The 23,903-nt window shown below is 34.0% G+C and overlaps 3 protein-coding genes and 2 long non-coding RNA genes across 18 annotated transcripts; 1 reads left to right on the top strand and 4 right to left on the bottom strand.

Annotated features, from left to right (window-relative positions):
• Nucleotides 1-424: 424 nt before the first annotated feature.
• On the bottom strand, nucleotides 425-5,125 carry LOC107903104 (uncharacterized). 14 transcript variants are annotated; one of them, XM_041092365.1, is made up of 12 exons: nucleotides 4,984-5,125; nucleotides 4,678-4,847; nucleotides 4,501-4,596; nucleotides 4,160-4,354; nucleotides 3,973-4,079; nucleotides 3,819-3,863; nucleotides 2,841-2,961; nucleotides 2,426-2,557; nucleotides 2,214-2,327; nucleotides 2,039-2,107; nucleotides 1,799-1,937; nucleotides 425-623 (listed from the first exon to the last, which is right to left on the bottom strand). In XM_041092365.1, exons 2-7 carry the CDS (start codon nucleotides 4,798-4,800, stop codon nucleotides 2,946-2,948), a joined length of 582 nt encoding a protein of 193 aa, XP_040948299.1. In that variant the 5' UTR covers nucleotides 4,801-4,847; nucleotides 4,984-5,125; the 3' UTR covers nucleotides 425-623; nucleotides 1,799-1,937; nucleotides 2,039-2,107; nucleotides 2,214-2,327; nucleotides 2,426-2,557; nucleotides 2,841-2,945. The 14 variants fall into 14 exon arrangements, 13 of the variants coding, with proteins under 13 accessions (XP_040948299.1, XP_040948304.1, XP_040948308.1 ...); XM_041092370.1 differs by lacking the exon at nucleotides 2,426-2,557; XM_041092366.1 differs by lacking the exon at nucleotides 425-623 and having other exon boundaries at nucleotides 1,520-1,937.
• A 3,584-nt stretch (nucleotides 5,126-8,709) lies between these two features.
• LOC121216886 (uncharacterized) lies at nucleotides 8,710-9,581 on the bottom strand. The gene is made up of 2 exons (XR_005913095.1): nucleotides 9,318-9,581; nucleotides 8,710-8,977 (listed from the first exon to the last, which is right to left on the bottom strand). It is a non-coding gene; the product is annotated as an uncharacterized lncRNA (long non-coding RNA).
• Nucleotides 9,582-11,621: 2,040 nt separating this feature from the next.
• LOC107890872 (S-protein homolog 1) lies at nucleotides 11,622-12,101 on the bottom strand. Its single transcript, XM_016815827.1, has one exon. It carries the CDS (start codon nucleotides 12,099-12,101, stop codon nucleotides 11,622-11,624), a length of 480 nt encoding a protein of 159 aa, XP_016671316.1.
• Nucleotides 12,102-13,309: 1,208 nt separating this feature from the next.
• LOC107903612 (uncharacterized) lies at nucleotides 13,310-14,744 on the bottom strand. Its single transcript, XR_001685871.2, has 2 exons — nucleotides 14,379-14,744; nucleotides 13,310-14,052 (listed from the first exon to the last, which is right to left on the bottom strand). It is a non-coding gene; the product is annotated as an uncharacterized lncRNA (long non-coding RNA).
• A 1,834-nt stretch (nucleotides 14,745-16,578) lies between these two features.
• On the top strand, nucleotides 16,579-17,807 carry LOC107891678 (uncharacterized). The gene is made up of 3 exons (XM_016816876.1): nucleotides 16,579-16,658; nucleotides 16,714-17,374; nucleotides 17,490-17,807. The coding sequence occupies exons 1-3, from the start codon at nucleotides 16,579-16,581 to the stop codon at nucleotides 17,805-17,807; spliced, it is 1,059 nt and encodes a 352-aa protein (XP_016672365.1).
• Nucleotides 17,808-23,903: the final 6,096 nt, after the last annotated feature.

The following is a 23,903-nucleotide window of genomic DNA, read 5'->3' as shown; positions in this document are numbered from 1 at the left end:
TAAAGCCCAATAAATCGTAACCCGGAAATCCCAGGCAGCATGTGTTGAACATGAAATTGTTTGATGTCAGGGGGTATAATTCCCTATAAAATGAACTCAGTACATCCTGTTAAGTTTCCATACCGAAATTTCGAGCAGATTGCTACAAAACTCTAATCTTTAATTAGCTCTAACAGTCAAAAAAAGGAATTCGAGTCAACAATTACAAGGTATTTTCTTGTTACATTAATTATATAATACTAGTAAATAATTCAAAGCAAATAAGAAACTTTTGCTGAAAATAAGTTAATTAAAAGCAAGTCTAAGTCGCCCATTAAAGTGTGGGAAATGATAAATACATGTATCAACTATATTAATGCAATTTATTTTTCCCATCATTGAAAGGACTACTAAAGAGATTGATTAAAGAACAAAAATAAAAGAATGAAAGCAAAACAGGCCTAATCCTTAGTTGGAGATAATGATCAAAAGTAATTCAACACCCATAATTGATTTGCTACCATTACCATTCAACACCCATAATTAAGATATAAATCAGAAAATAAAACCGAAATAATCTTTCGCAACCGTGATTGTCCGAGGCCTCCACGTATTAGGTCCAGCAACAGAATTCCGAAAGGTACCTGAAAGGGGAAATAGAAGAGGGGGTGATAATAGTAATATGGAATAATTTATCATTATTATTATTACAATGCAGATGATGGAAGGACATAAAATAATTCCCTTATGATATAATAACTATTGCTCCCAATAGTAATAAATAAAATCTTGATTTTTAGTAATAAATCCCATCACCTTTAGCTGTATAAAAGTAATTTTTATAATCACATAAATAATACAATTCATAGTCATCCCTAAACACCTTGAACGAAGAGTGATAGTTGGGGGAAGCTAAGTAACACTAAAAAAGAGTTCTCTCACTACACTAAAACAGACTTTTAGCGGCGCTTTTTTAGACCTTTAAGTGCCGCCAAAGCGCCGCAAAAAACGCCGCTAATGACAGCGTCGCTAAAACGCCGCTAAAGATCAGGATCTTTAGCGGCGCTTTCTCACAAACGCCGCTATAGATCAGGACCTTTAGCGGCGCTTTTCCCACAAACGCCGCTATAGATAAGGACCTTTAGCGATGCTTTTTATACAAACGCCGCTATAGATCAAAACCTTTAGTAGCATTTTTCGCACAAACGCCGCTATAGATCGACCTTTAGCGTCGCTTTTCCCACAAACGCTGCTATAGATCAGGACCTTTAACGACGCTTCTCTCACGAACGCCGCTATAGATCATAACTTTTAGCGGCGCTTTTTTCACAAACACCGCTAAAAGTGCCATTCCGCTTTTTATTAATTAAATTTTTGTAATAACAAATGGAATGGTCAAATTTTATTTTGAATGTATTACTTTTCATTAACAATAAAAGTAAAATAAATTATATAATAAATTTCAACATTCACCTATAATAAATAAATTAACATAAACAATTAAGTTTCCTAACAATAAATAAATAAATAAATTTCATTATACGGGAAAAGAACACATATTCCTTTCATTATTATATAACAAAAATCAGTACTACAAATACCGTTATTATACACACGCTTCCATTTTCTTGCGGCGTTGAATTGATTGAACTCTACAAGTATCTATTACTGACAGGTGACAAAATTTTGGCTACCTTATTTCAATGTCCTCCTTATTTCCAGTCTAATAATAAAAACAACAGCACCTTAATTTTTCGTAGTGGTGAAACAACAAAAGAAAACTTTACTTATCACTCCATGTTTGACCAAAGAAAAATACCTCCATGGCTTCTTGCAAATCCTCAGTAGCATCTGCCTTCTTTGAGTAACTACATGGCAATCTTGCGGCCGAAATAGCTCTCTAATTTTTGTTCCTTAATGGCCTTTGGCGCATTGTCTGCTAGAAGCTTCGTTAAACCCTAATCATGAAATTCAAATGGCAAAACATCGATCAATATTTCAGATAAAGAAAACCCCAATTTAATTATTCAAAAAAGTTAGAAACACTTAAAAAAATCACCTTAATACCCATATGCTCTTTCCGTTCAGCACCCTCAGCCATTAAAATAGCATCAACTGCCAACCTTACCTACAGTATTCGTATTGGATAACCAAGCTAGGTTACTGTCCAAGATGAAGAATATGTACTTCTGATTTTAAAATTCTTTAAAAATAAAAAATGAGACAATCCATACCTTCTCAGGCAACTCCACAGATGGAAAAGGAAAATTTCAAGCAGCTAGGCAAAATGACTATTTTGTGAGTTTCTTCATATTCTAGTTCATTGTTGTCAAATCCACCATCAACACCTGTAAATCAAATTGCATGGATATTACTATTTAGCCACAACAGATAGTACTAAGGCAATACAATTATTCAGAAAACATTTGAAACTTCAAACTTTTACTTTTATCATTTTGTAGCTCTCACATGGGTTCCAGATGCAGAGTCCAATAGGAACAAGACATGCAATAGCTCTAATTCTTTAAACGTGCTAGTAGATGGATAAACTAGTTCCAACTTCTTTTATTAACAACAACTGTAAATAATAGAAAATGTGAGCAGTTACAATTTATAAAGTCCTTCCCATAAAACATTATCAACCAGATCTCAAGCAGACATGTAAGAGTTGTGTAGTTATGGAGATACGACTTTTCACAATACAATATGTAAAGCTTTTCCATTGCATAATTCAATTCGAATTCGCATTCTACTTAGACTAATACCATGGCTCTAAACTCAATAATGGGATTTAAATTACGGACTGTGATAAAATGTAGTACTTTGCATTTGTAAATGAAAGGATTTAACTTCTCGTTTACCTGTGATCGAGTTCGAATAACTTGAAAAAAAAATTCGCACACCTCATAAGGCATCATGACCAGCCAACGAAGAGAAAATGAGGTTATACAAAGACTTCACACCAATTATAAGGATGCATACCTGAAATGGATATGTAACAAGAATGGCAGCAATTTTAGAAGATCCACCCAGCACAGCATAATCGAATGAATTTTTTACATCAACTGGTTATGAGCTTGATTAAACCATGTATAATAATTGACAGGCACATAATACATGTAAACAAATGCGGGCATGCTACCAGTCACGAGCCTGAATATCAACTAGTATATGCCCTACCAACATTTAGCATAAAGTAAAACCAAAGTTCAAATAAACAGAAACTTCATCTACTTACCAACAAATTACTAGCACATTAAGCATATAATGACTTCCTAATTATGCTGTTCTATTTTCAGACAAACTCCATGTACAGTATTCTGCAGAACAGGGACGAAGCCATGAACTTTGTATGAGGGAGCTAAAGCTAAAAAATTTTAGGAGCAGACAAAAATATAATTTTTCCATTTATCCAAGGGGTAAAAGGCTTAAATTTACAATATTAATATTTAGGAGAGATTAAAAATGAAAATTTCCCATTTAACCAAGGGGCCATGGACCCTGATTAAGACTGGAAAAAGAATGGACTTCCTTCCAGATAAAATAAGGAAAAAAAAGTTATAAAATATTATACATCAAAATAATCATTAATGAGTTGAGTATATTGGTGAAATAATTACTCATCATTTTTTTTTCTTTTTCTGGCTTTGGACCTACTCTCTTTATTGCCTTATCACAAAAATTAATCCGTCTCTCACACTTTTATAGGATCTCTCATAGTCCACTCGTTGCCATATGGTTTTCATGCAATCTTCTTTAAATTTTGACCCTTTGTTTGCAGTAAAAATCCCCCACCATAATGGTAAATTATAAATGTTCAGTGAGTATCTTTATAATACCTAGGGTTCTTCAAGGACTTAACTACAAGAGGGATCAAATCACCCCTGCACATTAGAACAAGGAACAGAATGCACTAGTCAAATTAAATCTAAGACACCCGATTCTCTAGTCTTAATTTCTAGTCAGATAACCAAGTAAGAATTGGAGGCTTACAGCATACTATGCATTCTTTCCTTATGGAATACTGATAATCGACGAACATTATTGAGTGTTTCAACAACCAGAATCCAATCTTTAAAGTCAAGTCCAGGTAAGAGCTTCTGAAATAGGTATATATGCAAATCAGCAAACAGTACACCAAATATTAGAAATTGAAGTGTAAACTGAAAGTAAATTATACCTTAAGACATGTATCAACATCTTCTAGATCACTCAAGTTCTCAGATTCAATGTATTCTACTTCCGAATTAGCTACCTCCACTCCAACATTTATAGTTTCACCTCCATTTATTTGAACAGACGCAGAGCTCTTATTGTGCTGCACATTTAAAGTTTCACCTCCATTTATTTGAACAGAAGACAGGCTTTTCTTCAGCTGCTCTTCAACGATATAATCAACGAAAACGAAGATATTTAATTATGAATCTGCATTCAAAGATATAATCAACGAAAACGAAGAAATCTTCGTAAATCTTCATTAACTTTGATTTATGAAGAGCAGCACCGGGGAGGAAGAAATACCGCAGAGGAAGCAATGGATTCCAAGTGGGTCATTGGCTCTCCAACATATTTGACAGTCTTCTTGAAAAACATGTCCTGGTTGAATACCTTTTCTGCCTGTAAGATTTAAAATAGAAACGAAAAAAAACACACACACAGCTGAAAATTCTTAGAAAATGGATTTGAAATATTAGTTACTTCTGATTTTAACATTCCCAGGAGATTAAGTGATCCATGATTCCCAAAGACAAGCATGGCCAGTTGAAGGAACATGATGCAATATGCAACAACGTAAGGCATCTGAATCCCAAACCAAGGCATCAACGAGCATTTGGAACCCCTCCTCTCCTCCTAGTATCACAAAGTTCCTGTCAATTATCATTTCCTTTTCCCATTAGAAAACAAATCAAAACCCCCCATACCATAATAAATCAAAACTTTGCTACTCCATATATATATATATACATATAATATCAGAAAAAATATATATAGGGAAGAAGAGACCTGTTGTATGTAAAGATTAAGAGTCTCATCAGAAAAAAAATATATAGGGAAGAAGCAAAAATAGCAATGGGCATGTAGTTAAAAGTTTTAGAGGACGGTGTGTTTGTAAAGTTGGGGGTTTCAAGGGGGAAATTAGGGATTTTAGGGGGAAATATTTCAGGGGGAAAATTTATAAATGGCGCCATTTTTTTTTAAGTAAAATTTGTTGTGAAATCGCCACAAAAAATTATTTTATTTGGAATAACATAACACTGTTTTGGCATATTAAATGACACTATTTTTTAAAATAAAATTATTTTTTATGGCTAAAAAAACGCCGCTAACGCCGCAAAAAAATATTTTATTTTGAATAAAATGACACTTGCTATGCTAAAAGGGTGCTATTTTTTAAAATAAAATTATTTTTTGAAATTATTTCATTTGGAATAAAACGATACTGTTTTGTTATGCTAAAAAATTTTTTATTTTGTCTGTTAAAAATTATTAGTTAAATGATTTTATAAAACATTAATTCTTATTTTTTATAAATTGAATTTTTATTAAAAAAAATCAAGTACTCTTAAAATAAATATCATATATTTTAATAAGAAAAAAAATGATTAAATGGCTGTAATTAATTATTAAGTTAGAATTATCCAATGTAAGCAATTAATCTCTCACATATCAAATTTCTATTAAAGATTGAGACGTTAATCATTATTTTATATTATTCATTTCCGATCTAATCTCCATTTTATTAGAGATATTTCTTCCTAACTAAAATATAATTATTTTGCTAGATGTTCGATGTAGAATGATTTTAGTTTTTGTATTTTATTTTTATTTGCTATAATTTGGTCCTATATATCCAAAATAGATAGTTACCTATCCGTATCAATTTGTTACATTTTTTTATTAATTGTTTTAAATCTAATATTTATATATATCAAATGGTTTAGATTAAATATTTTTTAGTCATAAACACCGCTAATGTTACCTTTTCCGGCGTTTACAGAAGAAACACCACTAATAAATTAAATTCTTGTAATGAAACGACACCGTTTTGAAAAATTCTAATACATATTAGCGGCGTTTTTGCTATAAACGCCGCCAAAGCTCGCATATTTTATAATTTTTTATATTCAATTATTGTATATTGCATATCAATTTATCATTATCTCTTTTACAATTATATAAGAACTTATTTAGTATATAAATTAAAAATACTAATTAATCTAAACCTTAAACCCTAACTCGACCCCGAATCTCTAAACCTTAAATCACTAACTCTTAACCCCAAACCCCTAACCCCTAAACCTTATTTAATATATAAATTAAAAAACACTAATTAATCTAAATCCTAAACCCAAACCTGACCCTGAATCCCTAATCCCTAAACCCTAACCCAACCCTGAATCTCTAACCCCTAAATATTATTTAATATATAAATTAAAACACACTAATTAATCTAAACCATAACCTGACACCAAATTCATAAACCCTAAATCCCTAACTGATCTTAACCTCTAACCCTTAACCCATAAACCTTAAATCAGAATCCGTAATCCCTAATCCCTAATTCCATAATCTATAAACCTTAAAATTGTAACTTTTAAACTGACCCTAAATCTTAAATTAACCATATATATTAAACCCTAAACTATAATGATAATTAAATTAAATCTTTTAAAATTAATACTATAGTATCTTTCACAATTATATTTGAAATTATTTAATATATAAATTAAAAATCAATATTTAATAAATTTTATTCGAATTTCAATATTTATAATATTTTCCTATAACCCTTTCTCAGCCTAAAAAACCTAGCTAGTATTAATTTCTAGTGGGTATTAGATCAAGTAAGTAGTAACAACCTCATTTGTCCCTTTTCATTCATTTCTAGTTCTTACTATTGAGTAGGTACTATTAGGTCATTGATGTGTTCATGTTTGATTTACTAAATATAAAATTATTTTTGGTAATAAAATTATCAATATATAATATTATTTATCACGATATTTGGTGTTTTATATTACTTTCTTTGATTTATTTAATCGAACTATCAAATTTTATTATTCTTATAAAAATTTATTCTATTTTTATTCTTTACAACACAACAATTTAAGTTTTATGATATTTTATTTTACTCATAATTTTATATATATTTTCTAGTAAAGTAGTTTAAATAAACTGTGATTGAAAAATAATAATAAATAGTTAGGAGTTAGGACTTCTCTTTAATAAAAACATTTTGTATTAAACAATATTATTTGTTAATTATCATTTAAATGTAAATTTGACCAATATATAATAAATACAACGAAATATCAATTTTTTCAACTTACAATAAAAAATATAATTGAAACATTACTTGAGAATATATCAAAGAATGAGATAACTGAAATGGTTTTAGATTTTATTATTATTAGCGGCACTTTTTCAAAAACGCCGCTAATGCTCGACCTTTAGCGGCGCTTTTTTAAAAACGCCGCTAAAGGAAAGAGCATTAGCAGCGCTTTTTCAAAAACGCTGCTAAAGGCCAGAGCATTAGCGGCGCTTTTTCTAGAGCGCCGCTAAAGGCCCGAGCATTAGCGGCGCTTTTTCAAAAACGCCGCTAAAGGTCCCAAAAACTCAGAAAACGGTGTTGTTGGGCTTAGGCTTTTTGCGGCGCTTTTCAAAAAACACCGCTAATGCTTATTTTTAGCGGCGCCGCTAATGCTTGATTTTTAGTGGCGTTTTTGGTCTAAACGCCGCTAAAAATGCCGCTAAAAGCCTGTTTTGGTGTAGTGGAACTTGATGAAATTATAATTATTACTTGAATAAGTATGAACAACATAATATTTTTACAAAAATTATTCATGATTTTCTTTTGGGTTTTAATTTGTTTTAGAATGTTTTTGTCTTTTATTATTATTATTATCATAATTATATATAATGGAAGTTGAAAAAAGATGAAAGGTTTAAGACAGATTTTTATTTTGATATTTCCAATAAAGGAAAACAAAATGGACACACTTGTTTAAAAGGGTTGTAATGTTGCCAAAATTATTAAAATTTACATTAATGGATTTTCTGGCATTTGGATATCATTTTATTGTAGTTTATATCTTTTTAGGTGATTTATGGGAAAGTCCCACATCGATTTATATTTGATGTTGATGATTTATTTTCGTGATAACGGTTTAATTGGGATTAATTTGAAAAAAGGAAGATGTCATTATTTTGCAATATTTTGGTTTAAAAAAATCAAAATGAAAATCCAACATCAAAGGTTAAGGGTGTAGGTAGAGGGAAAAGTAGTGGCCTTTCTCCCTTGATTGAATGGTATAACTGCACATCTAATGATTCTAATTAAAATAATCATATAATATCATCACTTAGTTATTTTATTTTTAATTAGTGAATAATTAAAATTTTATTATTTATCTCTTGATTAATTTAAATCATCTAGAGAAAAATAGTTATGGCACATATATGATGCCATCATTTTTACCCATGGTAACTTTGATTTTATTGACAGTAATTTCGACTTGACATGTGATGTTTTTTAATTAGTCCAAAAATTTCTTCATCTACAATAAATATAATTATTTGTGTATATAATATGTGAATATAAAATGGAGTTGTATAAATAATGGTGTTAGAGGTCTGTAAACATTAGATCAAATCAAAATTACATGTATAAAGTTGCACAAAACAAAAATACGTGTAGTTTTCATATTTTCTCTTATATTAATTCTTAGGTATGTGAATTTGTCTTTGAAAAATTATGTAAATATGAGATGAATTGACAACAATATGTGAGAGTAATGAATTATTAACACATATGTAATACCCGATTTTGGTCGGGTCTAAAAAGCCCAAACTACAACAGGCCTATATGGCCCAAACCCGAAATACAGAGGCCCAAAATACCAACCCCAGTGGCCTAAATCAATGTCAGAAACCCCTTGGGTTTCTGGGGTAAACTTTTACGCCGCATCCAAGCCCTGCATGAGTCGCACGCCTTCACCTGCACAGCAAGAAAGGAAACAGTATATGGAAAGAAAAATCAAAAGATTGCAAATCAAATCGATGTAAACATATTTGCTTTCTATGTTATTGTTTTATTACGGCTATAAAAAGCCATTAAAATATTGTAAAGGGGATTGAAAAATCAATACAAAAAGAGCGAGTATTTTCACAATACAAGAAAACAACAGAACACCAAGAGAGCAAAGATCAATCAAGAAAAACCCAAAGGTTGAAACTTTTTTTTTGAACTGCTATTTCTTTTTAGATTTATTTTTCTTTTTCGCATTCTATTACAAATATATAAAAATAATAATCAAACGAAAAGGGGGTGAAAATACCTGAGTACGGGTCATACGCCGCCTTCGGAAATCCCCTCCGCTCGTCAAGGATACGGAAACCCTTAGGGTTTCACTCGGGTTGCAACTACAGAGGCCGAAAGGCCATTTCTTTTGTGTTTTATTTAAAAAAAAAGGAAAAGATTTAGGTTTTAGCCCTCCGGCACGGCGGCGCTACGGCGGAGCGTGGCGGAGCCACCGCGCAAGCTCGCCGGTGCCATAGGCCAGACTTAAGGGCTAAAAAAATGGGTGAGAGCTGTTTTTGGTTTTTCTTTAAAGAAACGGAAGAAATGATTTTTTTTGAACGATTTTTGGCTTAAATAGCCTATTGAAACGACGTCGTTTCAGTAGGCCTCCCCAGGCGCTAAAACAGCGTCGTTTTGGGGGAGGCTGGCCCGAAACCGACCCGATCCGGCCTAGGATCCGCGTGTTTTTAATGCGGAGGGGTAAATTTCACTTTTAGCCCCTCCGCCTTTTAATGTTCATTCAATTGGGTTTTCCTTTATTTTTAAATTTGTCCCTTTAACTTATTTTCATTTTCAACACAATCCTATTTTGAACGACGCCGTTTTGGAGGATAAGGGAAAATTCCCCTTCCGGTCCCTCCACGTTATTCACGCATTCAATATAGTGCTTTCATCTTCATTTTTTTACGGATTTAGGCCCTGAATTTATGTCAAAGCTCAATTTAGTCTCTTTTTTTGTTTATTATTTTTATTTTTTATTTGTTATTTATTTTTATTAAATTTGATTTTATTGTTATTAAGTATTATTGTTATTATATATTCATCTATGCATATTTTATAATTCTTACATATATGTTTTTTTATAACGTTAATATATATATATACACGTACGTATATTTTTAATATATATATATTTTTTTATAACTATGCATATATACCTATGCGCATACATTTTAATAATATTTATATGTCTTTTCTTTATGCATATTTTTATTTATTTCATCTTGCATTTTTGTTTCATTCCATATTAATTTGTTTATTTGTGTATATGCACTATTATTTGAAAAGAGTTTCATAAAATCGCACCCATTTAGTTGTTGTGATAAATTTGTCTCTCCTATTACTTATTTCGCTTATAATGTTATTCGTATTTTTTTATGCTCCCATTTTCGTATCTATAGTGCTATTCGTCAATACAATGCTTACTCTTACGTCTAATATAACATTACATCATTTTTTACTCGAATTAAAAAAATAGAATATTTTCACAATAGAGATAATACTCGTATTTAGGATTTTCAAGAAAATTGAGCCCTAACGTATTGGGTTCCAATTTTCTTCGTTGAATCTAATAATCGAGAATGCTCTTTAATAAAAAATAAAATGAAAAGCTTGTTGTTGGGAATTTAATATGTTGTGTCCTAATGCATTGGATGTGACGTATTGATTTCTCGAGACAAAGATTTTTTTCTAAAAATTAATAAAGGAAATATTCAACTTTTAGGATTTTGAGAAATTGTGCCCTCATGTATTGGGCTGCGATTTCTTCATAAATCTCAAACAATTGAATATTCTTTTAAATTTTATTACATGAGTCTTTTGGACAAACTCATTTTTGAAGAAATAAAATATCGTGTCCTAACGCATTGGGTGTGACATTTTTTTCTCCAAAATGAGAGGTCTTAATGAATAACTTGATTTAATTAAGGATCGTATTTTTCAACTCTCGACATTAAGACATTAATTAATCAACTTGGTACCAATTTTTGGGCGTTACGGGGTGCTAATCCTTCCTCATACGTAACTGACTCCCGAACCCATTTTTCTAAAACTCGTAGACCAAAGTCTTTTTTAGGTGATCCAATCACACCTCAATAAAAGATTGGTAGTGACTTCAATTTTCATCGACAACTAATTTTTTGTTTTTCAAAATAAAATTGGTTTCGACAACATAAATATCTAAAAAAATTTATACTATGGGGAATTATTTAGTACACGGCCAGTGAAATTTTTGAACTCCACAGGTAAGGTTAGAGTTGACAAGTGTCATATAATGGTACAGTAAAATATTAAAATATATGTTTTTAAGAAAAACCGCATATCAATTTTATAAGACTATTTGTAAAATAAATTATATCAATATTCACCCTTATAATTTTATAAAATAAAAAACATCAAACATCACAATTTTTTTTTATCTAAATTGAATTATTAGTATATTTCATGAGACACAACACAACTACATTATAAGTAAAAAGAAATTATATAGTTATAGATTATTATTGCTATTATAATTGCAAACCAGGTAATGGAAGAACATAAAACACTCCCTTTTTCATTATCATAATCGTCCTTGTTCCCAATTGCAGTAATAATCATCTCGATTTTTAGGAATATTTCTTATGTAAATTCCATCATCTTTTGCGATCCAAAAGCAAGTTCCCCAATCACACAGATTATACAACACTTGGTTATCCCAAAATGCTTTGAACGAAGCATGAAGGTTGTCGTAAGCCATGTAACACCAGAAAAGTGTTCCCCCAAAGAACCTCGGCCTGAATTTCCAGGTGAACTCGGAGCCGACAGTGAGGTTATGGATGCCCAAATCGTCATCCTTAGACTTGCAATGAACTAATAGTGTCTGATCTTTGCTTATTCCATTAACGGCGTAGATATGCCATGTCTTGAACCACGGATGAATCCAACGGCTATTATCATGACCACCTTTATTAGGTTCTGAACTTGATAAAGTTATTAATGAGGTTATGGCTATTGCTTGAACAAGTATGAAGCACAGAACATTCTTATAGAAATTGTTCATGGTTTTATTTATTTGTTTGTTTTTTTTTATAATCGTAGTTATATATAGTGGAAGTATATTTGAAAGTTGAAAAAAAGAAAAATGATAGAAGCTTTTAAAGGCAAAGTTTTTTGCTTTGGTAATGAAGTATAAAATTTAATGTAAATACCAAAAAGGATACACTTACTTAAAGGAGTTGCAATGTTGCCAAAGTTATAAAAATTATCATTAATGGACTTTTTTGGCATTTGGATATCCTTTAATTAATGTTTTCTTTAATCATTTTTAGGTGATAAGTTTATTTACATTGGCATTGATAATTTATTTCTGTATTTTGATTTTTCTTTTTAAAAATTGAAAACAAAGATATGAGGTAGTTTAATCAAATTTTATGAGTTAAAATTCAATTAACCAATTGTTGTTGTTGTAAAATAATTATGGAAGAATTATTAAAATTGTCATTTTTTTCTTTTAGGTTACATTTTAGTTACTTATGTTTAAAATATTATGTTTTAGTCATTTACGTTAACGTATTGTAACATTTTAGTCACTGAGTCGTTAATTGCTGTTAATAATGTAACAGTAAGCTGACGTGACATGTTAAATTACCATTTCAAACAAAAAAATTTCAAGTTAATAATTATACAATTGTTCTTCAAATTACTTTTCCAAAGAAAAAAAATTAATGTATCATAAGAATAGCCGAAAGAATCATGACAAAGATGCTGTTGGATTTCATATAGAAGATCTTCAAAGAGCCTTAAAACAACTTCTTCCACAGGGCATGATTTTGCTAAAGCATCTGCAACAGTATTGGCTTCCCTATAAACATGTTGGATTCGAACAGTCTACTCCTTAGAGCATGCATCCCTGATGCGTCGCACTAATGACAGTTGACTGCCATATTCTTCTCTCGCATTCAGTAGCTCGACCACCATTTGCTGTCACAGTCAACTAAAACCTTTGAAACACCCTTGTTCCAACAAGCTTCTAAACCTTAAAAGTAGCCCATAGTTCAGCATTTAGGATTGTAACTTTGCCCAGGCATCTACGAAAACCAAGTATCCAGTTTCCCCTTGAGTCTCTGAGCACATCCCTATAGAGGCCCATCCTTCCAACGGTTGTACAACATCATTGTTAGAAAAAAGGCAACAGCAACAATGAACAACAAAGAGCATAAGCTCATAAAACAGTAAGCAAAACAATTGATAGGCCAAAAAAAAAAAAGGTAACCGAATGAGAAAGTCCTACTGCTTTCATTTTCATTTCAAAATATAAAAGAGTTACAAAAGCAACAAGTCAGTTACCTAAACATGTAACTACTCCCACCAAATTTGGCAAATTGCCAACTAAAATAATACAAGTCAAAAGCTGAAAATAAATCAGCTATTACATCCATCATTTTCATATCTTACTAACTCTAGAAATCAAGTTACATGCCAACTTGATTGCTTTACAAAAAAAATCAAAATAAACAAAATGAAACAAGCAGCTCCTGTTCGATTCTAAAGCTGGTCTGCTGCTGCTGGTGAGCTTTATGGTTACCTGTTGCATTGCAGTCCATGCTTAACACTCCTCTTTGGACTGTAGGCAACAAACACCGATTGAATCCCTTAGAAATTCAAACCAAATTGTGCCAAGAGGCTTTGTCAAAATGTCAGCTGTAGCCCGGGCCCAAATACATAAACCTTAAAATAAAAATGCAATAAATTACAGACCTAGTTTTAATACCCAATTGTTGCCCGGTGCCCAAATTAACTAATCAAACCCAATAAAACTTAGGCCAGTCCTAACCCAATTACATTTGGCCCAGTAAGGCCCAAGTGTGCAAACCCTAGCCTACAACAGGTCTTCAGCAACAATGGAGGCAGAAACTGCAGATCGCGCCACAGCAACCGTTCTTCCTCCAGCGGTTATCGTCTCCATCACAACACGTTCCCCTCGCACAACCCACGTTCTCCAACGCCCACACCTGCAACAAATCATGACCACGAACAAAGATAACAGCAGAAAATACAAGGGAAAAGGGGAAAAAAGAGAGAAAGTGGTTTTTGGGAGTTTTTTATTCCCTTATTTCGGCTATTAAAGCCAAATGGATTGTTTGTACAGAGGTTAGCAAAATTTTTGTATGGATAAATTAAAAAGAAAATAGAAGAGAGAACAAAGCATTTTTTTTAAAAGGTGATAGATTGTGTTTTTTTTTTTCCTGGTTCTTTTTTACTGTTTCTATTTCTTTTTTGTTTTTCTCTTTTATTGCTTAAAACAAGAAACGAAGAGAGGGAGTGGAAGGGGGCTTACCGTCGCGAGCGGCGTCGGAGAACCTCTTCGTTCCGTCGTCGGAATGAAAGGGATGCGGAGAGGCAGTGAGGGAGGAGAGCTGCGGCGCATTTGTGGGGTGGCTGAAGAAGTGATTTTTAGGGTTTTAAAATTGATTTTTATAGGGTATTCTTGAAAATGGGGCATTTTCGCAATTGGTCCCCCTGTTTTTGCAGTGTTTTTAAATTGTTTTTTATTTCTTTAAAATTGTGCAAAATATTTTATTACTGTTTCAATTGGGTCCATGTTGCCGCACAGTGTTTGGGCGATTTGGATAAATTCCCCTTTCGATCCTCCTCCTGTTGTGCGCATTTTAATTCAGTCCCTTTTTGTGTTTTCCATTTTTAAATTTGGCTTTAAACTTTCGTTTGTTTCCAATTTAATCATTAATTTGTTGTTTTAGTTTTTTTTTATATTATTAATTTTATTATATTAGTTATTATTATATTATATTCATTGTACTTACATTATATGCGCGTATGTATGATAATACTTATATATTTATATTTTAAACATTTTTAAAATTCATATAAATTTTATATATACTTTATTATTATTTTATATATATAAATATATATACATATATGCGTATATACAATTTTATAATATCTATATGCTTTCCATATTTTATAATCTATATAGGTTAATACATGTTTTTTTATAATATATTCATATATTATTTAAAACTTTTATAAATATTTTTTATATATTTTTATATATACATACGTACCCATATTTTATATATATTTTTATATATTATGCTTACATTTTTATTTATGTAAACTTTATATATTTTATGATTATGTTCTTTTTATATATATATATGCATTAACACTTTGCAATACATATGTATGTATAATTTAGGTTAAGGTAATAATTTCATATTATGCACGAGCATTTTATCATACTTTTAAAGAAAATATATTTTGGTTTCGTCAAAACATTAAAATCGATTTTTAAATTTTAAATATTTGGCATTCTTGATTCTCGAGAAAGATTGTGTCCTAACTTACTGGATTGTGGTTATTTTTCGATGAATTTGGAAAACCAAGTATTTATTTTGCAATAAATTTGCAATTTTTAAATAAAAGCTTATTCTCGGGAATTTAAAATGTCGGGTCCTAACTTACTGGTCCTGATATTTTGACTTCACGAAATAAGAATTTCTAAAACCAAAGACGAACTTGATTTTGAAGATTTAAAAATATTGTGCCCTAACTCACTGGGTGTGATGTTTTATTTCTTTGAAATAAGAATGTTTATCATTTTAATTCATTCACGAGTTTTAAAATTTTTTATTTTAACTCTTTTCAAATTTTCGACATCAAGACATAAAATAATCAAATTTGGTACCGATTTTTGGGCGTTACGAGGGTGGTAACCCTTCCTCGTGCGTAACTGACTCCCGAACCTGTTTTCTCAAATTTCGCAGACCAAAATTATTTTTAAGGTGAGCCGATCACACCTCAATAAAGGATCGGTGGCGACTCCAATTTTTGTTTTTAAAGTCGACAACTTATTTTTGTTTTCAAAAAAATGGTTTCGACAGCTTGGCGACTCCGCTGGGGATATTCGAGAGTCGAGCCATAAATTGATTATTTGGTATCTTTGTGTCAAAAATTAAAGATTTTTTTAAACCATGATTTCCCTTTTGCATTCATTGGTTTTTCATTGTTATATATTTGCTTGATTAGCTTAAGGCTGTTAGTTTATTTGCATTTTGCATTTCATGGCCAATTTTACCCCTCTAAGTGGGAGTGAGAAGCTAGTCCTTCGTGAGGTTTCCACCTCCGTGCAGGGTAGTGGATCGCTTTCGGGATACATCTGTACCTATGTCTTCGTGAGATTTTTATCTCCGTGCAGGCATAGGGAAATGTGTCCCCCTGAACTGAACTCGGTCTGTATGAGCCTATAATGGGTGAAGATCGAGGAATCTGCTGGTTTGGGTACCTTTACTTTAGAAGCCAAAACCTCATATAGTGAACATTAGGAACCTACCCCAGGTAGAATTACTTTGAACCTTAGTAGACACCTAATTAGGAGTTTTACTATTTCTTGGTTGTATTGTATTTAATTGTTATTGATTTCTTATGTTTTACTCTGATTGCATGGCATTACAATTACATGGCATTCCATTATAAAGGCGTTGGTTCATATTCGGTTGCTAAACAGAAAGCTTACCATGGGAAATGGGTTTCTTGATAGAGTGGAGGACAATGCGGCTGTCCGAGCTTGGGCTGAGATGACACAGCGCGCAAAAAGGTGATAGTTTGGCCAAGGGATACATATCAGAATTATGGGACTTCACTCGTGTTAGCATAGCTCAGAATAACTTGCAGGAGTTAAAGGAGATTTGGGATCAGTGGAATAATGAGGTTAGACAGTTATTCTATTCAAATTATGGGGATTTACCTTATTTACTTGATATGAAGGTAGACAAGCATCTTTTTCGAGCTCTTGCCCAGTTTTGGAACCCGGCCTACAGTTGCTTCACGTTTGGAAAGGTTGATTTGGTGCCTACAATAGAGGAGTACGTGGCATTACTTCGGTGTTCGAGGATTCAAGTAGACAGAATCTATTCGAAAGCGGTAAATGTGCCAACCTTCTTGAGGAAGCTGATGAATATAACGGGGATGAACGAGCAATGGGTTACAGCTCGGATTAAGCAAAAGGGGGATAGCAGGTGCATTCCTTGGAAAACTTTGAAGGACCTCATTTTAGCGCACCCAGACACGAGGAATAAGGTAGACGTCTTTGCTTTAAGTATTTATGGTTTGGTTGTGTTCCCTAAGACTTTGGGACATGTTGACGAGGCGGTTACTGACTTATTCGATCGGCTTGATAAGAGAATTTCACCAGTCCCGATAATTTTGGCAGAAACTTTCAGGTCACTAAATGCATGCCTGAAGGCAGGAGAGTGTAGATTCATTGGATGCGCGCAGCTCCTACTTGTATGGTTCCACAGTCACTTTTGGAAGGTTAATATAGTTTCATATCAGGTTTTCTCTGAAAGCTATTCACCATTGAAAGAGATAGTGGCTACACCAAGGAGGGATAACATCTCGGAGGAGAAATGTATGGCAATTTTTTTAGAATTTGCAAGAGGAGGATATCGAGTGGAGAGCTCCGTGTTTGCTTCCAGATGAGGTCCTATATCGGTGTGGAGATTTTGATTGGGTTCCATTGCTTGGAATTTGGGGAGCTATTGGTTATGCCCCATTGCTAGTGTTAAGGCAATACAGGTCAAGACAATTTGTTCCTGCAACTCATGGACTGGCCGAGTGTGAATTCTCGTATAAGGATGATGGCTACAAAAAGAAGGTTCGTGAGATGGCTAATGCATGGAATCAGACTCACCGAATGAAGAAATTAGCGGTGGGTCCAATGAAAATTCCCGAGTATAGCGAATGAAGGGTTAAGAGGATCAACGATAACATTCCTGGGCCCAGTTTAGAAAGTAGTCAGTCAATAGAAGAGCATTTGCGGGTCATCCCTTCTAAGCTGGAAATTATAAAGTAAGATTTTAAAAGAAAAAGTGCGGAAGTAGAGAAGAAAATAGAGCAAATGGAGGAAGAGAAAGTGAATTTGAGGCTGGATATGGATGTTCAGAAACTCGAGGCTGATAAACTGAGAAAGGGGAAGAACAATGCTGAGGAAGAGCTAGATAGCTTGAAGACCGATTACAAGAAGCTGCGTTTGTCAATGAGAATTGCTGGGCTTGGAAAAACTTCAGAACAGTGGCGTGAAGAAATTCGAGAGGAAAGAAACATGTCAGATTGGCGGGAAAGGAAATTTCGAGAGGTACAAACACAAAATGAAGCCTTGGAGAAGAGCTTGTCAGAGAGTCAAAAGGAAAAAGGAGGACTGAAAGACAGAGTAGCTGAGTTAGAAGGGTCTCTTCGTCAACATCGAAGTCGAAATTCTGTAATAGAGTTGAAAGCAAGTCTTAGAAAGATCGAAGAAATGAAGAGTACAATAGAAAGGCTAGAAGCAGCATTGCGAAATTGTGAGGTTCGGATTGAGCATCTAGAGGCAAAGGAAGGTCGCCAGAATAAGCAGCTTCAGTATTTCCAAAATCAAGTTAGAGACAGGGATCATATTATGGGAGAAGCTGTGGTCCAGATTCGGGAGGTAGCAGATCACTTGCAAACTTTGGCCGTACAAGCTGACACGTTGAGCGTGAAGTATAAGCTAGAGTCAGATCGGGGACAAGAGTTAGCATCTTTGCTTAAAAAGATCAAGGTCTTAAGTATTAGGGCAAAGCCATATTTGTAGCCCATTCTATGTAAAGAGATTTATTTTCTAATAAAGTTTTCTGAAAGTAATTGAAATTAGAATCAACGTCTCTTTATGCATTCATTTCATGCATTCGCATTACATGACATCATATGCATTAAAATTCATTGAAAGAGCCTAATTGAGTAAAATTATTTCAGTTAAATTGGAAAACCAACACCCTCACGGCACCCAAGCAAAGATTAGAGAAATGGACCAAAGGTTGGAGAAATTAGAGCAAATGCAGGTGCGAATGCAGGAGAAATTGACCAAATTTCAGTAAGATATGAAAGATCAGTTGTTAGAATTCCAAAGAAATATAATGTGCCAATTAACCCAGTTATTGGCTAGAGGGTTAGAAAGAGGAAAGACCCCAGCGGTCCACTTTGGGGATAATAATGAAGACCCTACATATCATTTAGGCTTCACCCCAATAAATACCCAAGCACAACCAAATGCGTATCCACAAAGGGTAATTGTTAACATCCGACCCCGATATCAGACCAGCACCTCGGCACCGGTGAATTTCCAGACTGGCTCAGGTTCCAACTCGATTGGCAATTCAACTAATCCTATTGTCATTGATGATCAAGCAGAAGCAGAACAGATGAGGGTGGAGTTCCTAAAGCAGTTTGAAGATCGTTACAAACGGAAGGGGCAAGAGTGGAACTCTCAAATCAATACTTTAAAGGCCCCAAGGAAGAAGGGGAGTAATGAGGATAATGTAGGCAGACAAAACAAGGGTCACTCAAAACCAGTCACTGTGGGCTGACCAAAGACAGAAATCACTAGCCGTCAGAGCCCTTTAAAGCGAGAATCTTACACGAGGACAAATACAGAAGGGCCTCAGTTCACGCCTATACCGATGTCATATAGTGAGCTTTATCAAAGCCTATTTAATGCACATGTGGTGTCCCCCTTCTATTTGAAGCCAATGTTGCCTCCATTTCCTAAATGGTATAATGCAAATGCCCAGTGTGAATACCATGCAGGAATTATGGGGCATTCGATAGAAAATTGCACTGCTTTCAAGAAATTGGTTGAAAGGTTTATCAATATGGACATTGTCAGATTTGAGGATTCATCGAGTGCAGAAAATTCGCCACCCAATCACATTTGATAATGGGGTTAATGTGATGTATGAAGAGGTGTTGAGAGGCGTTCACATCAATACCATATATGAAGACACAATTGAAAAGGGTCCTTTTTAGATATCTATCCTTATAAACTTGGGAGTGTCCTAAATAATCGGATTGTAGAAGAAATCTCTATAGTATTTAGAGCTTGCTTAGAGTAATGTTCAAAACACACTTGTTGCTTTTATCCTAGAGGCAATAAGAATTCCTTTGTGAAGTAGGCTCATGTCTAAATGTCGTTATTTTAATGAAATGCATCCTTGCGATCATTTTTGAACCAGTATTCTTTCAGTCTGTCTGAATAGTTAATCTTTCATTCTTTTGGATTTTCTTCCACATCATTCATTCATTCATAATTATATTGTACAGATAAATTTATACATTCTTTTGTATATTCTTTGGTATTTATTATGGGCCCCCAGATATCAATGACTTGAATGACACTGCCACAGATTTAGAATCTCTTTTTGAGCAAGACATGTGTTTAGAGGGATCTCATCACTTTGAAGATGACATAGATCATAGTCTATCTCCAGACTTGTTGAGGATGGTAGAGCAAGAAGTGAACAAATTTACCTCATAAGGAGACAATAGAAATTGTGACTTTAAGAGAGCATGCATAACCGGAGAAACGAAGCAAGACCTTGTTAAGTTACTTCAGGAGTTCAAAGATGTCTTCGTATGGTTATACCAGGATATGCCCAGGTTAAGCACTGATATTGTAATCTGAGCAATAGCACAACGTTAAAAATTTGCAGTCTGTTCAAGATTCACATCATGAACGATGCAGTTAGAATTCTTTACCGGAGCAATACCTTCTTCTCTGGCTTATCCTGTTGAAGTCAAGTTGTCATTTTTCTGTATTTTTTGGATTTCATCCTAATTGAAGAGGAAGATCTAAAATTTTCTCGTCATAGTTAAATTTTTCCCCAAAAGGCTCTATGAGAGAAACCTGATACCAAAGAAGATCTTTCGCATACAAAATAAAAGTGGAAGATCTTATGGGGAAGACCTTATCTGGAATAATATTGATTCTGATCGAAAAGGATGACCAGGACTTGCCTAATACTATGAGTGCTGATTCAATGCAAAAAAAAAAGAAAAAAGAAAAAAAAAAGAACAAAAAAGAACAAAAAAACAAAAACAAAGAAACAAAAAAAAACCTTTACTGGGGCAATGTCTTTCTCTTTAGCTTATCACGATTTTTCCATTGAAGTTAAAATTCTCTCTCTTCGGATATTGACTGAACTGAAGTAGGATGAAGATCCAATCTCGATGAGATCAGTTGAACTTAATTGAAGGAAATAAGCTAAAGGCTATTCGTCACGGTCAGATGTACCAAAAACGGATAATGCGAGCTTACAACAAAAAGGTTCGTCCCAGAGAATTCTATGAGGGAGACCTGGTATTGAAAAGATCCTTCCTCTACAAAAGGATTTTAGAGAAAAATAAGTGCCAAATTGGGAATGTCCTTATGTTGTAAAGAAGACATTTTTCGGAGGAGCACTGATCTTGAGTGAAATGGATAGTAAAAACTTGTCTAATCCTGTAAACTCAGATTCAGTCAAGAAATGCTTCATTTAAAGAAGGAGAGGACCAAGGTAAAAACCCGCAAAGGTGCACTTTGAGTCGCAAAAAAAATAAAAAAAAGATGTGAATAAAATGAAAGTGAAAAAAATAAAAATGAAAAATGGAAAAAGTAGAAATTGAGAGGCTAAGGTGAAAACCCGCAAAGGGCGCCTTAGACCAAAGGGGATTTGAGTTGAAAACCCGAAAAGGGCGGCTCAAATATTGATCAAAATGGGGCATGAGGTAATAAGAGTAGCTCAAATTCTGATCAGATTGGGGCATGTGGCGATCTTGCTATGCATGAATCAGCAGGAAAGGGTACGCGACATTTTGGAGCATCGACAGAGTATTGTAGATCTCCTAAGCACATGTCAAACTCAGAATGGTCTTCAGGAAGTTTGTACAGATAAGTTCAAGCTGCGTTATCTAGGGCACCTAGTTTTCATACTATTTTTATCGAATTGTTTGTTCTTGGAATACTTCATTCTTTTTCAAGATACGCGTTCCTAATCCATTCTTCTTTTTATTATTATCCTTGATATTCTATTCATTTCGAGCTATGCTCTTAAATCAATTCTATTTTATTTATCATTTTGTTCTTTTTGCAAGTATGTTGCATTAGAATAATGATTAATGGACTAATAAAACTTTCACAAGGGAAGTTTTGCATATTATTCTAGAAGTTTCTAAATGATACGGTAACCTGAAATAGGACTATTGTTTAGAAAGCACCAAGTTTAAAGGTTGAAATATCGGGAAGGAAAGGTCTAAATTGAGATTATCCCTTCAGATTTTGTTGTCAAAATATTGATTGAACAAAGTGACAAGATGTCATGTTGGTGACAAAGCGTCAATGAACAAGCAAACAATGATCACCTTGCAATAAGAAGAGGTTTCCTCGGAGAAAGAAATTCTTCATTTGCACATAGGCATTTGGTATGACACATTGAGAACGGTATAAAGGACCAAAGTGCTTCACCTTGTGATAAAAGAAGATTGAGAGACCAGATTTTTTTTCCTACCCTTGGGTTACAGCGGGAGAAAGATGGTACCAATGTTGCATCCCATTAGATTGAACTTTGAAGTTCATAGTGGGGGCAATTTGATTGAGTGTTTTTTGAAGATGCTAACCGAGCAAGAGGACGTTGTAGTGCGCTAGTAATACGATTTCAATAAATTTTGAGTAATGATAACCTCAGTGGGATCATTCTCGAAAAAATGACATTTTGCATTCAAATGTCATTCATACACATCTAGTTAGGAGCATTTGATTCATTTTGATCATGACATCCTAATCACTAGGCATAATTAGGTTCATAATTTGAATTTTACAGGTCATGTTCCCTAGAGATCAAACCGATAAAACTTCAGCCTTATCTTATTGAACAGCAGTGGAGTAGGTTGAAAATAGCAGATTTTTTACTTCCCTGGCGGTGTAGTGGAGCAGATTGAAGTCACAACGGTGGATCTGGTTTCTTCGATAGCGCAATTAAAAAGATTGAAGCCACAACGGCGGATCTTACTTCCTCGACGGTGCAGTGGAGCAGATTGAAGTCACAACGGCGGATATGGTTTCCCCGACAGCGCAATTAAAAATATTGAAGCCACAATGGCGGATCTTACTTCCCTGGCGGTACAGTGGAGCAGATTGAAGTCACAACGGCGGATCTGGTTTCCCCGACAGCGCAATTAAAAGATTGAAGCCACAACGGCAGATCTTACTTCCCTAGTGGTGCAGTGGAGCAGATTGAAGTCACAACGGCGGATCTGGTTTCCCCGACAGTGCAATTAAAAAGATTGAAGCCACAACGGCGGATCTTACTTCCTCGGCGGTGCAGTGGAGCAGATTGAAGTCACAACGGCGGATCTGGTTTCCCCGACAGCGCAATTAAAAATATTGAAGCCACAACGGCGAATCTTACTTCCCTGGCGGTGCAGTGGAGCAGATTGAAGTCACAACGGCGGATCTGGTTTCCCCAACAGCGCAATTAAAAGATTGAAGCCACAACGACAGATCTTACTTCCTTGGCAGTGCAATGGAGCAGATTGAAGTCACAACGGCGGATCTGGTTTCCCCAACAGTGCTATTAAAAGATTGAAGCCACAACGGCAGATCTTACTTTTCTGGCGGTGTAGTGGAACAGATTGAAGTCACAGTGACAGATCTGGTTTCCTCGACAGCGCAATTAAAAAGATTGAAGCCACAACGGCGGATCTTACCTCCTTAGCAGTGCAGTTGAACAGATTGAAGCTACGACGGTGGATCTTGTTTCCTCGACATTGTAATTGGATAAATTGAATAAGATAATCCTATCCCCCTGAAGATACAGTGGAGCGGATTAACACCACGGATCTTACCTTTCTAAAATTTCAATAAAGCAGATAGTATCAGACTCATCTTTGAAGTTGTAGCAGAATAAGTTAAAGTTACGAGTCTTATCTCCCTGAAGTTACGGTGGAGCAGACTAGAGATTGCAAGTTTTGTTCTTTTGAGAAGCCACAAGGTACAAGTCCTATCTCTTTGATG

The sequence above is a fragment of the Gossypium hirsutum genome, chromosome D05, assembly GCF_007990345.1.
Source record: "Gossypium hirsutum isolate 1008001.06 chromosome D05, Gossypium_hirsutum_v2.1, whole genome shotgun sequence".
Taxonomy (NCBI): Eukaryota; Viridiplantae; Streptophyta; class Magnoliopsida; order Malvales; family Malvaceae; genus Gossypium; species Gossypium hirsutum.
The sequence above is the reverse complement of the archived record's forward strand: the minus strand, read 5'-3'. Positions and strand labels throughout refer to the sequence as shown.

What these genes read in the sequence shown, in the direction of transcription:
- LOC107903104 (XM_041092365.1), bottom strand. Translation starts at nt 4,800, where the DNA reads ATGCCTTGGTTTGGGATTCAGATGCCTTACGTTGTTGCATATTGCATC. An exon ending in ATGTTGATACATGTCTTAAG is followed by an intron (nt 4,080 to 4,159) that starts GTATAATTTACT and finishes TACCTATTTCAG; the next exon opens with AAGCTCTTACCTGGACTTGA. An exon ending in GAAAGAATGCATAGTATGCT is followed by an intron (nt 3,864 to 3,972) that starts GTAAGCCTCCAA and finishes TCTAATGTGCAG; the next exon opens with GGGTGATTTGATCCCTCTTG.
- LOC107890872 (XM_016815827.1), bottom strand. Translation starts at nt 12,101, where the DNA reads ATGAACAATTTCTATAAGAATGTTCTGTGCTTCATACTTGTTCAAGCA.
- LOC107891678 (XM_016816876.1), top strand. Translation starts at nt 16,579, where the DNA reads ATGGGAAATGGGTTTCTTGATAGAGTGGAGGACAATGCGGCTGTCCGA. An exon ending in ATGACACAGCGCGCAAAAAG is followed by an intron (nt 16,659 to 16,713) that starts GTGATAGTTTGG and finishes CACTCGTGTTAG; the next exon opens with CATAGCTCAGAATAACTTGC. An exon ending in TCCACAGTCACTTTTGGAAG is followed by an intron (nt 17,375 to 17,489) that starts GTTAATATAGTT and finishes CAATTTTTTTAG; the next exon opens with AATTTGCAAGAGGAGGATAT.